Raw genomic sequence first — 16441 nt, forward strand, 5'->3', positions numbered from 1 at the left:
AAATAAAGTGGTTTTATGTATTTTTTGTGTTCTCATTGCTCTGGTGGAATAAAAGAAATAAGCAGGTTTAGAAATAAGAATAAGATTATTTGAACTTTTTTGTTTAGGCCTATTACAAGCAGAGGCAATAAATTATTGGAAACTATCATTAAAAAGTACTTGATATTTTTAATTTTTGAAACAAAATTTTTCATGAAGACCTATACTAACTATGTTTTCCTAGTAACAATCTTGTAGACCAAAGCTTAATTTCATGAATAAAAAGTCCGATGGATTCTCCAAGCCCCTATTTGATAATGCACTCGTCCATTTCGCGCCAAAAATACCGCGCGACTTTCATTATGATTGCTGATCGTAAACACCACACACTGCATTCGCATTTGTGCGTGTACACTATAACTATTCCATTGACAGCTGCACCTCACCTGTACCGAGATCGAGACGTGTATACCAATACTGTACATACAGTACCGTACCGTCGCGTAACAACTACTGAGTACTGTACATCGACACACGTGTGTGATGCGCTGTTATAATTAACATTTCTGTCATAATTCTACCACCTGTGTCCTTGGCTCCATTGAAGAGATGCCGTCGAGGGTCATATCTATCATTCCAGCAGATGTGAAAGCCAGGTAAGACTGAAAAATCTGAAGACTGAACATCTGATTCATTTTGTTGTGGTTGTACTTGTATAGGAATCTAGTGTAGTAACATTTACCAACAGTGCATATGCAGCAGTGCAGTAGTTATCCGATTGCCGATCTCTTCTAGACTAGATGATGAACAATTAACATTACAAGTACAAATTACAAGTTGTACATTGTGCGTCATGTTGATGTTGATGTTTGTGATGTTACGATGAAAATTGAAATCAAAGTTTACTTTCTAGAATGGTCAAGCTAAGCTTGTGCTTTCGAATAACAAGTTCAGTTCGGGAAACCCACTCACAAGGGGGGCCCCTCCTTATAAGTAACCCGTCCCCCTTATAAGTAACCCCGTCCCCCTTATAAGTAACCCCCGGGGCACCCCTTATAAGGAGTCTCCACGCTTTTTTGCAATGCAACGCGAAAATGAAAGGACTGCGGCAATTCGCTTGATTATGTCCATAAAGCTTCACAAGTTTCCTAGTTACTCACGAAATTTGAGCAAAATCGGTTTGAGGCATCATATCTAAAACCATGGATTTAAATGCGATGTCAAACGACCCATGCGAATGCTGAAATGCGAGCGATTACTGGCGTGAGTGTCGCCAGGGGCGGCGGCGCGGCAATGCAGACGTGGCGACTGAGTACGAAACTAATCGAAAGTCTCCGTACTCAGTCGCCACGTCTGCACTCAAGCATTGCCGCGCCGCCGCGCCTGGCGACACTCACGCCAGTAATCGCTCGCATTTCAGCATTCGCATGGGTCGTTTGACATCGCATTTAAATCCATGATTTTAGATATGATGCCTCAAACCGATTTTGCTCAAATTTCGTGAGTAACTAGGAAACTTGTGAAGCTTTATGGACATAATCAAGCGAATTGCCGCAGTCCTTTCATTTTCGCGTTGCATTGCAAAAAAGCGTGGAGACTCCTTATAAGGGGTGCCCCGGGGGTTACTTATAAGGGGGACGGGGTTACTTATAAGGGGGACGGGTTACTTATAAGGAGGGGCCCCCCTTGTGAGTGGGTTTCCCGAACTGAGTTGTAGCCAGTGCAGTGCATGAGTGGCAAATGGCAGTAACCGTATGTTAATCAAACCTGTTTGCATGCAGCAGAATGCCTACAGAATGTATTATATAACGCCTGAAGAGATCCTTGTCATTTGATTCGTTGTTTGACATTGATCATTTGGCCCATTTCACTATGACGTCATCATGGTGCAATTGTAGATCCATTTACCGTGCAATTTTGGATCCATACGATTTGGTCCATTGCACGCTCGCTGAGAGCCTGACACACACGGGTGTAAAACGCTCGCTTTTGTAGTGTGTGTATGCGACAGCGCGCTAGCGTAAAGTGCTCAGGGAGCACTCTCGCGATCTCAGATTCTCTCTTTGTTTCTAAATTAATAAAACATCAAATGACAAGGATCTGTGATAGGCGTTGGCATACTGTACAACAAATAATAAATGTTTTCATTCGTGCGATGGACAGAATATTTCATTCGGTAAAAGTAAAAGATGAAATATGATCCATTCAACTCGGCTGCGCCTTGTTGAATGGATCATTTCATCTTTCACCTCATGAAATATTCTGTCCATGGCATTGCACTCATAAACATTCATTATGCACTTGTCAATGTAATGACTCACCCCACTACCCCCGGACATGGGTGCGTCATTTCCTCGTTTGGTCCGTCAAATTTGTGACCCAGGTGTGCATCATTTTACCAGCTATGTCCGTCAAATTTTTGACCGAGAGGTGCGTCAAAATCCCATCATTGTCGTCAAATTTTTGACCGAGGGGTGCGTCATGGTACGTCACTTGGCTATGGAAAATAACACGCATTTATTCTGAACCGAGGGGTGCGTCATGGTGTGCACTTGGCTATGGAAAACTGCACGCATTTTTGCACGCTACCAGTACCGGATACACGTACGTACCGCGAGTGAATTTACAGTGAGCGCTTTCCCGCGGCAAGTGAAAATCAAAGTCGGGAAGTGTTTTGGAGTAGGCCTAAGAGGGAAAAATGCTTGCCCGAATCTGGCAAGCAAATGATTTAAAAGCCACCCTTTCTCCTCACATTTTCTTTCCAACAAATTCATGAAATCACGCATACTCAATCTCAAGCCAGACGGACTGTTTAGCGATATAACGATTTCAACCTCACAGTACTATAGTAAAATCAAAGATCGTATACGGAATTCCGTATACGATCTTTGGTATACCGTTGCGTGGTGGTGCGTACTGCGCGTACCTGCAGTATAGTAGCAGGCAAGTCGAGTGTTAGTGGTGCGCGACTCGCTCGCTAACGCTGAGCAGCGTGCTCGTTATTCCTCATCGAACGTACATCGTCCATGTGTTGCATTCAACCGGACTAGAAATGGCCGCGCACATACAGCGCATCTGCAGACAAGTCATGGCCAGGTGACTATGGATTGCATGCACATACATTCGGAATATATCTCGTAGCAGCAGAGTGATGTACGGTGAATGACGGTACGGTGCTTACAGGGCTAGGGTAAGGGAAACTTGCCGAAACTTTGACAAATTGTGTTTACGAACCGAAAGAAAATGAAATTGCGTGAATAAAGCGTATGCAAAAATCCTTTCAGTATTTACAGGGTGCGTCAAATGTACCGAGGATGTCCGTCAAGAAAGTGACCTAGGTGTTCGTCAAAAACCCCGTGTTGTCCGTCAAAAAAGTGACTGTGGTGTTCGTCAAAAACCCCGTGTGGTCCGTCAAAAAGTGACTGTGGGGGTGCGTCAAAAACCCCGTGTGGTCAGTCAAAAAATGACCATGACGCACCCATGTCCGGGGGTAGTGGGGTGCGTCATTACATTGACAAGTGCATTATTTGTAGTCTATAATGTATTTCGGTGTGGCAGGTGTAGTTTCAGATTTATTGACAGTGGTAAAAGTGAAACAGCCACTGTAGTAAAATTGTCAGGTCTTGGCTGTAAATCTAAAAAAAGAGCATGAACCTCAAGTGTGCTTAATCCAAATTTAAAGTTACAGTACTCATTAACCCTGGGACGCTGTGACCAGTAACTAAACAGTGCCCTTGCTACTCAAAGTAGTGTACTGTGATGCATGCATATTCCATCAGTCACTCATCGTTCAAAACAAGACTTGGACTTGCAACAAAAAGCAGCATGTTGTGATACCATATTGTTGAAGATTTTACATGTAAATGGATGTGTGTCCCTCACCATTACTGCTCCGAAAACAAGATTAATTGCCATCATCTTTGAGACCATCTCTCGACAACCACCACTCGAGCTGCGGTTTGTCATTTTGGCCATCTCATGAGAAGTGCAGTAAACTGTGCATGCACAAATGAATTACGTCATCAGCCACAAACATGTACAATGTTGCTCATAGTCCTCATGGACAAGATGAGTTAGTGTTTTGCATTGTACTGTATACGGCATATATTTCGCGAGTCTAATTTGCATACGTCACATCCACATCGGGATCAGAGTCAATATTTTTGTGTGTCTTTAATTTCGTGAATAGCATGTACCTGACTCGCGAAATTCGCGGAAATAAAAACCTTGCAAAATATTTGGCGTATACAGTATCATGAAGTTACAAGGGAGATAGAGGAGGAGGCATGAATTTCTTTTAAAGTAGAAATTGGATAAGAATTAAGGAAGTTATGACATTTTGAAATTTCGTTCAAAAAAAATTGCAAATATGGCGAGGAGTCACAACTTGCTATTTAAGTAAAATGCAAGCTAAAGTTTTTAGCTCACCTGAGCCGAAGGCTCAAGTGAGCTAATGCGATCGCCCTTTGTGCGTCATCCGTCGTGCGTCGTCCGTCGTGCGTAAACTTATTACATTTTCATCTTCTCAATAACCCCAAGACTGATTTTCCCCAAACTTGGCAGGTAGCATCCCTAGGGGGTTAGAAACTCAATTTGCTAAAATGGGCACCATGCCCCACCCAGGGGGCCCCCAGGGGGCCCAAACTTCCCAAAATTAAGGAATCTTTAAAAATCTTCTTCTCTAGAACCAGAAGTGATAGAGCTAAGTTAATACTATGAGCTAGTACATTGATGACTGTAGTTTCAAGTTTGTTCATGGTGGAATCAGGGGTGCCCCCCTTGGGATCCAGGGGAGGGGAGGGGGGTGGGGAGGGGTTCTAATGGGGCCTTAATTGTACATTTTCATCTTCTTGAGAACCCTATGACCGATTTTCACCAAACTTGGCAGGTACACTGTAGTATCCTTTATGGGAATCAAAATGAAGGAATCTTTAAAAATCTTCCCTGGAATCAGGAGTGATAGAGCTAAGTTAATACTATTTATGACTGTAGTATCAAGTTTGTTCATAGCAGATCCAGGGGTGCCCCTCTTGGGGGCGGGGGGGGGGGGGGGGGGGGGAGTGATGGGGAGGTCCAAATGGGGGCCTAAATTGTACATTTTTATCTTCTTCCTGAAAACCTCATGATGGATTTATCAAATTTGGCAGGTAGTATCCGTAGGGGGTTAGGATCTCAATTTATCAACATGGGCATCATGCCCTACCTAGAGGGCTCCAGGGGGCCCCCAATCCCCTCAAAATTAAGGAATCTTTAAAAATTTGGGCCCTTATTGTACATTTTGATCTTCTATAAGAATGCCTGGTCAAATTTTGGTAGAGCTGTGAATAATTTAGATTAGTGACTGCGTGAAAGGTGAACTTGCGATATTCAGGTGAGCGCTAGACCCGCGGGTCTCTTGTTGTCCTACCCAGTGAATTTTAAAAATTTTCTCACTTTCTCAGATCAGTTATCTCATTAATTTGTTGACTACTAAATTTTCTTCAATGTCCTGTAGAGAACATATTGAAAACCGTGACAAGCAAATTTATCTGCATTGATCACCAGATTTTGTATGTACACATCAGAAGAGTTGTACAGTACCGATACAAGGTGTGTCATGTTTTTAATCCTTTTTAGGGTTGAGGAGCTGGATGTTGATCTTCAAGATGGCCTGCTCACAGAAAAGGTAAACCCTTGTCTAAATCATCTCCTGCATTTAAATTTTTGTGTTTTTTTTTGTTGTTGAAAATCACAAGGATCATTTTTTTTTTTTCAATAACAAGTCATATTGTGTACTAGTACAAAATGTATACTAATATTAACTTCGGTATCAGGGCAAGTACCCCCCCCCCCCCCCAGGATAATTAACCCCAGGTGGCTAAATGCTGGTTAGTGATAGGGTGAGAGTAAAAAGATTAGGGTTAGGATTAGGATTAGATTTAGGATTAGGGTTGGGGTCAGTGTTAATTGTCCAGGGGGTACCTGCCCTATAACCATTAACTTCTGGTTCCAACTTGAATTTTTTTAAATTTTTGAGTAGCTGTTGCTACATTATAATATGTTACATTGGGGTAATATACGTATGATATTCCAACTTCTGATGCAGGTGGCTAGCACAAAAAAAAAAAAAAGAAGAAGAAGAAACCTCTTCATACATACAATGTTTTTAAGTGTGTCTGTGTACACAGTACATGTACTGTAGGTCATTGACTGATTCTTTTATAAAGAGCCAGTCAAATGGAAGCCAGTGGAAAGCATGCTTGAAATAGATCATTTCATGTGAAATTTCATCAAATGATGATAACCTCATCATCTCATCCATTGAGTGAGTAAAGAAGAGTAACAAAAAGTTACACTTTTTTCATGTTTTTGGATTGTCGTCTAGCTGTCAGTGCTAGCTGTTACAATGTACAGTTGTAATGCAAAAATTGTGCAAGATATCATACACATTTGGCCTTGGTTACTGTAAACACCTTATATTTAGTGAGTCTAAATTTTTGTGAATCAGGACTTTCCGATGATTTCGCGAGTGGTTAAATTTGCGCTCGTGAAGTAGGGCCTACTGTACTGACTGGATCCGAGAAATGTGTAGGCCTACGTGTGGGTCACATTCATATCGGGATCAGAGTCAATATTTCCGTGTGTCTTTAATTTTGCGAATACCACCTGACTCGCAAAATTCGCAAAAATAAAAACCTTGCAAAATATATAATTATTTGGCATTTGATATTTGATATCTGGCTTGATATTTTGTGACCAACAGCTTAGGAATGATTTAATATGTTTGATAGTCATTTTCTAGTCGTTCTGAATGCTTGACTGTCAGCCTACATAAAATGTCAGGTAGAAATGAAGAGGGCTCAAGACCTCACTGAATTTTAGATAATGGGTGTGTGGCATTTAAAAGCCTTATAATTCTTTTTACATTGTTTCAGGCCTTGTTCTATTTCCTGCATTTCCTGCAAGCAGTTTGCCTGTACTGACATCATTGTCTGTGTCTTACTTTTTGATGTGATTATATATTCAGGATTTGATGCTTCCTTGATAATATGCATGATATATCATCTTTATTATGAACTTTAGTTTCAGTCATTAGTGTAAACTCTGTTTTACCTGAGATCTCCTTTATTTTTCTGGATTATTTTGATGTTTGCAGGGCTATCTCAAGAAGAAGAGTAAACTCCTGTTTGAACACATGCCAGATGGCATGCAAAAAAGGTAAGTCCAACCTATCAAATCAAAAGCACAACAACATTTTTGTAAGTTGCAATGAGAAACCTTACTTTGCCACTCAAAATTCATAGGGCTTGTACATAGGAGGAAGATGTCTGAATTTTTACTGCTGCAGTTAGCTTTTTGTAATCAAGTGCAGAGAATGATTTTCCTGTTATCACATAGCAATTGGCTGCAGTTGTGAGTTCATTTTGGATATGACTGTTCTACAAGATGTCATTTGTGTAGCAAGTGCTTAAAGTTCCTATTCAGTTGCAAGAAAGGAATTATTCTCTGAAGTGCTGTTCTGCAAAATATGTTGCTAAATATCTATCAAAAGATATGTCAAACAGACATAGTAATAGTAATTTGCCTGTTAAAGTTAACAGCCTCAATTTCTCTGTTATTGGCAGTGTTGCAACGACAATTATGATGTGTTTTCACAAGATGGCAGCGGAGATGTGCTACTCAGTACAGCAGGTCTTTCTCCCGACATCATCAAACCAAGAGGATTCTGATAGTAACATGCTTGCAAAAAAAAAAAATGAATGTGAAAAGCTGCATATTTCAGATGAAAGTATTTCTATACCACGTACATATTAACAATAAGGAGGATAATGATGGAACTTCAATTTGATTCCTTTTTTTTTTTCAAATTTACTCTTCTTTTTTTTTTCAATGTCCATTACCAGGTTGAAGTCCTTTGAGGATGAACTGAAAGATGAAGTACTCACAGAGGTAAGTCTGCATTGCTGATGCATGGTCATGAGTAATTTACAAGAAAAGGTGTTTTCCTTTGAGGCCTTCAGGTGAAATGACATAATTATCTTTACATATCTTAACATATCTTTAATCTTTATCATAACATATCTTTTTACATATCTTTACATTACATAAAGTATCTATAGTTTGTATGCCTCCGCCACAAATACAGAAAATATAACATGGAGTGACAAAAATGTATTACTCCTTGGAAGATTACTTGTATAAAAACATTTTTGTGCTGTGTGTCATTTGCAGAAGGGCTACTTTGCTAGAGTGACAACTCTCCTCGCCAAGTTTCTGGACTCCTCCCCTCAGAGTAATGGAAGTGCCCAAGATCATTCTGGTCCACCAGGCATGGGTAATGGAGTTGCCAAGAATGGTATATCCACTCCATCATCCAATGGGGAAGGGAATCATCATCCTGAGTCTGGTAAGGCCAATGGGCACTCCAATGGTGAGAGCAGTGTATCACCCACCAGAGATGAAACAACCAGCCAATCAGAGGAAGACATGGATGCAGACTCTTCCACTACGGAAAAGGAGGGGTCCAAAATGAGAAAGAAGAAGCAGAAGAGGGACAGTGGCGGTAGCGGTGAGGGGAAGGGGCGGAAGAGGAAAGTTCTAGGAGATGATGATGAAAAAGATGAAGAGAAGAGAGAGAAAGGGGAGGAGAACAAAGAAGAAAAGACCACGCCCGATTCAAACTCTACCAGGTCTGCCAAGAGGAAGCGGTCTCCGAAAGTTGATGCCAAACAGCCCAGCATTCTCTCCATGTTTTCCAAAGTGTATGTACACAGATATCACAACAAAGCACTTGAATTGTAGATTTATGCAAGGATTTCACTTACAAAAAGCTAGTTCTGTGTTCATGCCCGTGTGGTTAATCTTTGAACTTGGTGTGTAGTCCTGACTTACAAATGTATAGGGTGGGACTTTGCATGTGTAAACATGTGGTGTTAGAACACAAATCAAAGCTATGATAAGGCACATTTTACTCAAAAATAAAATTTGGTGCTGCAGAATTATTAAAAAGTCAACTTCCTCTTCATTGCATCCATTCCAGACCTGTCAAAAAAGAAGAAGACAAGGAAGTTTGTGCCGAGACCTTGAAAGAAGAACCTGAAGAAGTTGAGGAGGGCAGTAAAAAGGATGATGATGCTGAGATGAAGGAAGATGAAGAATCAGAACTCAGTGGACCAGGTGGAAAGAGAATCAAGAAGGAAGAAGATGAAGAGAGCAAAGATGCTGAACCTCTCTCGCCCACGTGAGTAAAGTAATTTTCTTTTTTGTAAGTGTTTGTTTGTTTGTTTGTTTTTTGCACACACCACCATTCAATTTTGTTTCCTTTTGTTGTTGTTTTTTGTGAATCATCTACCAGGAATTTGGAATACTACCCATCACTGCAATGTAGAATGTGCCATCAATACCTTTGTGCTGTTTGCAGTATTTGTAGCATGATTTGTTTCTCTGAACTTATTAATCAGGGCAGATAATGTGTATCAGTGTGCATCTGCAGGGCTTCTTTCAAGTGTTAATAGTGGATCACAAGATGGCATTCTTTGATATATAGGCCTATCTTTTTATAGTAGTCTAGTCTTATGTTGTTTTCCAACCTTGATACTATACAGGAGGGATTTGAGGCAGAAACCCAAGACGGCTGCTCCAAGTTCAGAACCTGTGGCAAAGGTAAGGCATGCCATGTATCAGTTTCAGATTACCAAACTTGATTATCCATTTTGTATAGTAAAGAGGAAGAGAAATCAATCAGCATTTTTTTTTTTTTTTTTTTTGCCTGTGAGGCAAACAATACAGTCTAGCCTTGTGGCATGACTTTCATTTAATAGATGAACCATCTTGATGAATATTATGATAGGTGAAGGTGGGTATGCACATGAACACATAACTTACAAAGTATAATTTTGCTCGTGATGGTGGGGGATTCAATTAAAAAGTTTTTTTTTTTCTCTGTTTTTGCAACTGAATTAGTGATACCCTGATTTACTGTTATCCTGAACACTTAGGCTTTGTCTTTGTGACATGCGTAATCAAAGATACATTTTGAAATTTAGGAGGCAGAGTTCCTCTCGGTATTGAATTTGAAGACCACTTAGTTTTTTATTTCTCACAGTGATGTCATGATATCATCCTTGATTTGTTTGTGCAGTTCTATAAAAATGAATAGATATTCAGAATACGTTTTAAACTTAATAGCGCAATTCATTGGACGTCGAAAAAATATGCATGTTGTAACTCTGTTTCCATAGCAACCTCCTCTTCGCTGTAAGGAGTGTAGACAGCTGCTTGATGACCCAGACTTGAAGCTCTTCCCTGGAGATCCAGATGATGCTGTGAGTATCATCATTTTTTTTTCCTTCATATGTTGTCATTTGTGTGCGTGTCTTTGTGTGTGCACACAGGATGTGGCCTTTCAGATCAATGTCCAGAAACAAACCATGCATTGATTTTATTCATTTGATTGTCATGATACCTTGGTTTCATTGACATTTAGAATCTGTGTCAGTTACAGGTGAACTCTATTCATTCATATCTATTTGGGTAGGATAACAACTTGGCCATTTGAAAAGATAATCACATTCCCGAAGAGTGTGTACACTACTTACTACGGTGTACTAGTACACCGTACGTGTATTTCTATGTACAAGTTCATAGTCAAAAGTTGTATAGACCATCACTTTCTGATTTTGCTGAAACTTGCTGGAATTTCAAAGACTGTGTTATGCAAATAGGCATTATCAATGTTTAGAGTGACATCTATTTTTCAATTTGCATTTTCATTATTCCTTACATCACTACCCCACCATCCCCCCCCCCCCACCCCAGCGTGAGGAGTACATCACCCTTACTGACCCTAGACTGTCTCTTCTGACGGGAGATGAGGAGGAGACAATGAGTTACGACGAGAGGCTGCAGTACAAGATCACCAATTTCAGGTACTGTAGGTGTTACCTCATCCTCTAGAGAAATGTCGGTCAGCTTGTACCCAACGATTACAATGGCTGAGGACAAATGGTAGGGATATATGCCCTTATGGCCTAAAGGAAATATTCAGACAGCATGGGTTTGTTCTTTGAGGGTAAATGTATCTTTTTGTGCATTATGCAGATTAAGGGAGAGAAAGGTTTGAATTAAAGCTGTTTAATTATTTTGTGTGATATATGAATCGACCAGTGTGCATTCATAATATTCGTACGATACCAAATTTCTTATACAGTGTCTATGACAAGAGCACCCATTTGTGTGCGTTCGACGGAGGCTTGATTGAGAAGAACAAGGAGCTCTACTTCAGTGGCTACGTGAAGCCAATCTATGATGAGAACCCGAGCAACGAAGGAGGCATTCCCACCAAGAAGATGGGGCCCATCAATGAGTGGTATACAACGGGATTTGACGGAGGAGAGAAGGCCCTCATTGGCTTCAGCACAGGTCAGTTGAGTGGAGATGCTTACAGTAGGTACAGTAGTTACAGGAGAGTAGAACTTAAATGTATCTGAATACTCAATGTTGTGTATCATCTATTTGATAAAATTTGTGGAATTCTTATAATGCAAAGGAACAAAAAAAAGTCTTGCAATGTGTAATCATCAGATGGGGGGGGGAGGGTATTTAACAATTGACTTTTGATATAGAATTAACTGTTGAATGGATTTTTTTTGGATTTTTTTTTAAGGGGGTATTGGGTATTCAGAAACTCCAACCTTAAACATCCCATACACTGGAGATTCTCCTGGCTGAACCCCATAGTAAAAGGGAGACTCTGACCACGCAAGCATGCACACAATATTATGTGCACAGTATGCGCACAATATTATGTGCACAGTATGCACGCAAAGTGTAACTGGTGGGAAAAAAAATGCAGAAAGTACAGTATGAGCTAGAGACACACAGCTAAAGTGGAAGAAATTCGAACTCAAGGGGGAATAGCGAGACATTTTGTTGAAATAGCCTCAATGTTAGAGATCTCCCGCCAAAAAAACAAGAGAATTGAGGTGTCTTACTATTCAACAAATTGAGAATATGCTGAAGATTTTAATAAGGATAGCATGATTACAACTGCCAAATAACACAATGTCATATAATCATCCCCAGCCTTTGCCGAGTACATCGTGATGAGCCCCAGTGAGGAATACAAACCATTCTGGACAGCTGTACAGGAGAAGATCTACATGAGCAAGATAATGATTGAATTTCTCCAGAACAACCCAGAGTCTGTGTACGAGGACCTTCTGAACAAGATTCAGGTAAAAGACTGATCCTAAATGTCTATGATGTTTTGATCTCAACTTGCATTCATGCAGTCTTTGCTGTAGGGTTTCACTTTGCCCTTGTGTAGGCGCTCAGGTGTGCCTATGCTGCTATTGAATGATGCAGAGTTACATATATCTGGTATCCAGTGGATTGAATTATGACTTGTCGCACTAGGGTGCTAAAAAGCCTGTGAATGTTGATGTTCGATATAGCTCAGTTCACCTAAGAGTGATTACTGAAAAGCAATAATCTGGTCATGATTTGTTCATTTAAAGATAATAAAAAGTTTTGGTACCTCAAAAGCTTCCCTGAATTTCCTTGTCTTGGTTTGTGTTTTGGGTTAAAGTACGTTGTCTGTGAGAATTACTCGCCCCAAAGTGCTCTCATGTCTTAGTAATCGTGCAATAATGGTTTCGTACCAGAGCAGACGCTGTACAGCGTCGATAAATATTGTACGAAACCACTGACTGCGACCAGCAGCGTGCAGCCCATTGTACGCATAGCTAACTGCGACCAGCAGCCCCATACGCAGAGCGTAATGGGGCTTCGCATTGTAGCATTCAGGATCATGACAGAATTAGTATCGCGGGTAAATGTCAACTTAAAATCCAAAAATTTCTTCGATTTGAAGACTTACCAATTAAGTTGAAGTATTGAAAACAGGCTTCGAACAACGTTTGGTTCTGCCAATAGTCCCTTTCTGTTCGAATTGATGACTGAATGTGACTCGGTCGAGAGGACCTTGGGAGAGCTACATACACTGGATACTATGGCCAGCACATGCGCACACAAACATCTTATCCGTTCTGGATTTGAAATTTGTGCGCATGTGATGACAGTGTTCGCAGGCACTGGCTGTAGTATTCAGTGTACATTGTACTGTATGTAGCTCTCCTAAGGTCCTGTCGACCGAGTCACATTCAGTCATCAATTCGAACAGAAAGGGACTATAGGCAGAACCAAACGTTGCCCGAAGCCTGTTTTCAATACTTCAAGTTAATTGGTAAGTCTTCAAATTGAAGAATTTATGGGATTTTAAGTTGACATTTACCCTGCGATACTAAATCTGTCATGATCCTGAATGCTACAATGCGAAGCCCGATTACGCTATGCGTATGGGACTGCTGGTCGCTATGCGTATGGGGCTGCTGGTCGCAGTTAATTGCATGATTACTAAGACATGAGAGCACTTTGGGGCGAGTAAGTCTCACAGTGTTAGTTATATGAAAGGTACTTTAACCTGAAACACAAACTAAGACAAGGAAATTCAAGGACACTTTTGAGGTACCAAAACTTTTTATTATCTTTAAAAGCATTGCATGTATCTGAATTTTGTCACACTGTTAAGCTGCTGTAAAGATGATTAGATCATCTTAAAGTAGATCGTACAAGCTACATTGCCTGCTTGCTAAGAGTCCCATTTCATGCAAACTTTGGTCATGGCTTTACACTTGTCAATCAATAGATCCTAGTGATATGTTTGGCCCTGGACAAATGGCTGAGTTACAAGTTAGATTAGATCCACAAAATTTTGGCATTATCTGCATCTTAGGAAGTCTTTTACATAACCTATCTTTCTACAGTTTTGACCAACTACACATGTACACGTCTCTTCACAGGAAGTATATGTTAATGTTTATTGATTAACCACCAGACCACCGTGCCTCCAGATGACTGTGGGCGCTTCACGGAGGACTCCCTCCTCCGCCACGCCCAGTTTGTTGTGGAACAGGTGGAGAGCTACGACGAAGCGGCCGACTCAGACGAGGTATTACTCATCACCACTCCCTGCATGCGTGACCTCATCAAGCTGGCTGGAGTGACCCTAGGCAAGAGGTCAGTCAAATGTCCATTGTGTCAGCAAACACAGTAATTGTTGTTAAGAGTGTGAAATTTACCATGTGCATGTCTTATGGAAGGTTTTGTTGGTTAATCTCCCTTGATGGACTGTGTGTAGAGAGTGCAGGGATTTCAGGGTCCCACAGAGAATGGGTTAGAGGAACTGAACTCTGCACTTGTATGTTTCATGTGTTGGACAGGTTGATTGGCCATCATCACAAGTGAAGATTGACAAGTGGAAAGTGACAGGTGGTTTGCGGTGTTATGGAAGAGAGGTCAAAAGGGCCTTGTTGTTCTGAAAGTCATGTGGGAAGATATGGGATCCTTTGCAGAATGTTGAGCAGATTGCAGTCCTCACTCTTAACCCTAACTAGGCCGGGCTATTTAGGTGGATCATTTTGGCCGTCGACCGCGCGATCGCGATGAAAATTTCGCACACACATTGCCTATGACGTAATCGAAAGTACCACGAAGTTAATTTTAAAAAAAAATTATCATTTAAGCTTAATTATGCTAATTTATGCATAATGACACATGAAATCAGACAATTTGGTATAAATCACCAAATAAAGCTCGAAATGGGCACATTTTTTGTGTAAATATTGTTTTTAGTGTCCTGGGGAAATATATGAGAAAAAAATTGTGCCATCTGAAAAAATTTCTTATGTATTTTATTGTTTTTTGAATTTCTTATGTATTTCCATTGTTTTTTCGACTTTATGTTTTTCATTATTTTTTCGATGAAACTTGTCCGCGACATTGTTCCGAACAAGAAAATATGTTATTGATTGATTTTAATCAATAAAACCCCCAAATAATCATGCTTTTATGAAATTTGCCTGTAAGCACAGTTTGCATTGAAATTGTACACGAATTCACGTTTTTGAGCAATTTTTGGTCTGACATGCACGTAGATATTCATGCGCAACTTCGGAATCGCGCGCCTGGGCATCGCAAATTTGGTGTCAAAAGATGCGGGAGACATGAAAGAAAAAAGTCATGAAACGGCGCGGCGTTAGCTTTTCGCGTTAGCGATACATCGCGCGAAATGTCGAGGGGGGGGGGCCTCGGAGGCCCCCCCGGCCTAGTTAAGGTTAAAAGGAATGTCTTATTTTTTTTTCAGGTTTCAGAGTATTTTAGATTCATGTTAGTCAAATAGCTCTCTTTATTTAATCTTTTGGGCTTTGTTCCACAATATGAAGAAAATGAGAATCACAATAATATGATTTGAGCAAATGTCATTTGATGAAATGTACACTCATGTACATGAATGAAGGTGAGATTAGATTATTTTTACACAACAATGTCAATTATTTTCATATGTATCTGGGATACTAAAGTGAATGATCATGTTAATTGCCACTTGAGGTAGCATTAGATGATATTAGCTTTTGGAATATTGAGAAGTTTTGCTTCTTACCTGTTGATCTGTTGTTTCTGCAGCATTATTTTTGTTAAAGGAACCCTCTTTGATGTGTCCGACTGTACATTTGCTCATTAAACTTCATATGCAGTAACTATCTTACTGACTACATTTGCTCAGGAAATGTAAAATAATTCATTGATGATAACCTTGAAATGTTTGTCACAGACGTGCAGTCCGCAAGGCAGCCACCGTCAAGAAGGAGAAGAAGCCTACCCACACCATGGCAACCGTGACCCCCCTGGTCAGTCACATCTTCGATGCCATTTTCCAGGACCAGATCGCTGATGAGATGAAGGCATCAATGGGGAGAAAACAGCGATGTGGGGTCTGCGAAGTAAGTGCTTATTAACATATAAACCTGCAGGGTAGGCAAATGGACTTTGCCACACTTCTACAAAAATACTCCCATTGTAGGTGTTTATCCATCAAGAAAGAACTCAAATCACATGCCCATACTCATTACCTCTGTCAAGGAAGGAGTAGGTAATTTTATCAGCATAGGTGTGTTTGTTTACAAAATAACTCAAAAAGTTGTGAACTGATTGGAATGAAACTTGAAAGAAAAGTTGATGATAACATACGGAACAGAAGATACAATTTTTGTAGTGATCAAGGGATTTTTATGAGTTTTTGAAGGATTTCTTAATATTTTAGCAGATAGGGTCAATGAACTTGGGAGGGCAAGCTGCGCATATTTAAATGGTTTGCATACTTTAAAGTGCATGCTCTGCTCAGGTGAGGCACCGCGTAGCTGGAAGCTGATGGCGTAAACAAAAGGCTTCTACGTTCTATACTGGGATGTTGGTTGATCTTTCAGCATGCGTGTATAATGGGTGGAAATGAGCTGCTTGGCAGAGTTCTGCGCTCTACGGGTGCTTTCCTCCCTTTTACTATGTTTTGTTTTGTTTTACTCAAACATTTGATTCTGGTTTGTTTGATGTTACCATTTGCCTCTTCTTAGGTAATCATTGTGGC

The 16441-nt window shown here is 40.4% G+C and overlaps 1 protein-coding gene across 1 annotated transcript in view; it reads left to right on the forward strand.

Moving 5' to 3' along the window:
* Positions 1–503: 503 nt before the first annotated feature.
* Positions 504–16441, forward strand: part of LOC139733184 (DNA (cytosine-5)-methyltransferase PliMCI-like) — a 32237-nt gene continuing 16299 nt past the window's right edge. The window contains exons 1-13 of the mRNA XM_071644030.1: positions 504–635; positions 5596–5644; positions 7115–7176; positions 7863–7908; positions 8191–8720; positions 8999–9199; positions 9564–9621; positions 10200–10283; positions 10777–10886; positions 11168–11379; positions 12043–12194; positions 13856–14037; positions 15632–15800. Of these exons, the coding sequence (XP_071500131.1) occupies positions 589–635; positions 5596–5644; positions 7115–7176; positions 7863–7908; positions 8191–8720; positions 8999–9199; positions 9564–9621; positions 10200–10283; positions 10777–10886; positions 11168–11379; positions 12043–12194; positions 13856–14037; positions 15632–15800 (1902 nt within the window). The 5' untranslated portion in view covers positions 504–588. The remainder of the gene's footprint in view (positions 636–5595; positions 5645–7114; positions 7177–7862; positions 7909–8190; positions 8721–8998; positions 9200–9563; positions 9622–10199; positions 10284–10776; positions 10887–11167; positions 11380–12042; positions 12195–13855; positions 14038–15631; positions 15801–16441) is intronic.

Source organism: Diadema antillarum, unplaced genomic scaffold (genome assembly GCF_040938485.1).
Source record: "Diadema antillarum isolate AM-2024a unplaced genomic scaffold, OU_Dant_1.0 scf00000024, whole genome shotgun sequence".
In the NCBI taxonomy this organism is placed as follows: domain Eukaryota; kingdom Metazoa; phylum Echinodermata; class Echinoidea; order Diadematoida; family Diadematidae; genus Diadema; species Diadema antillarum.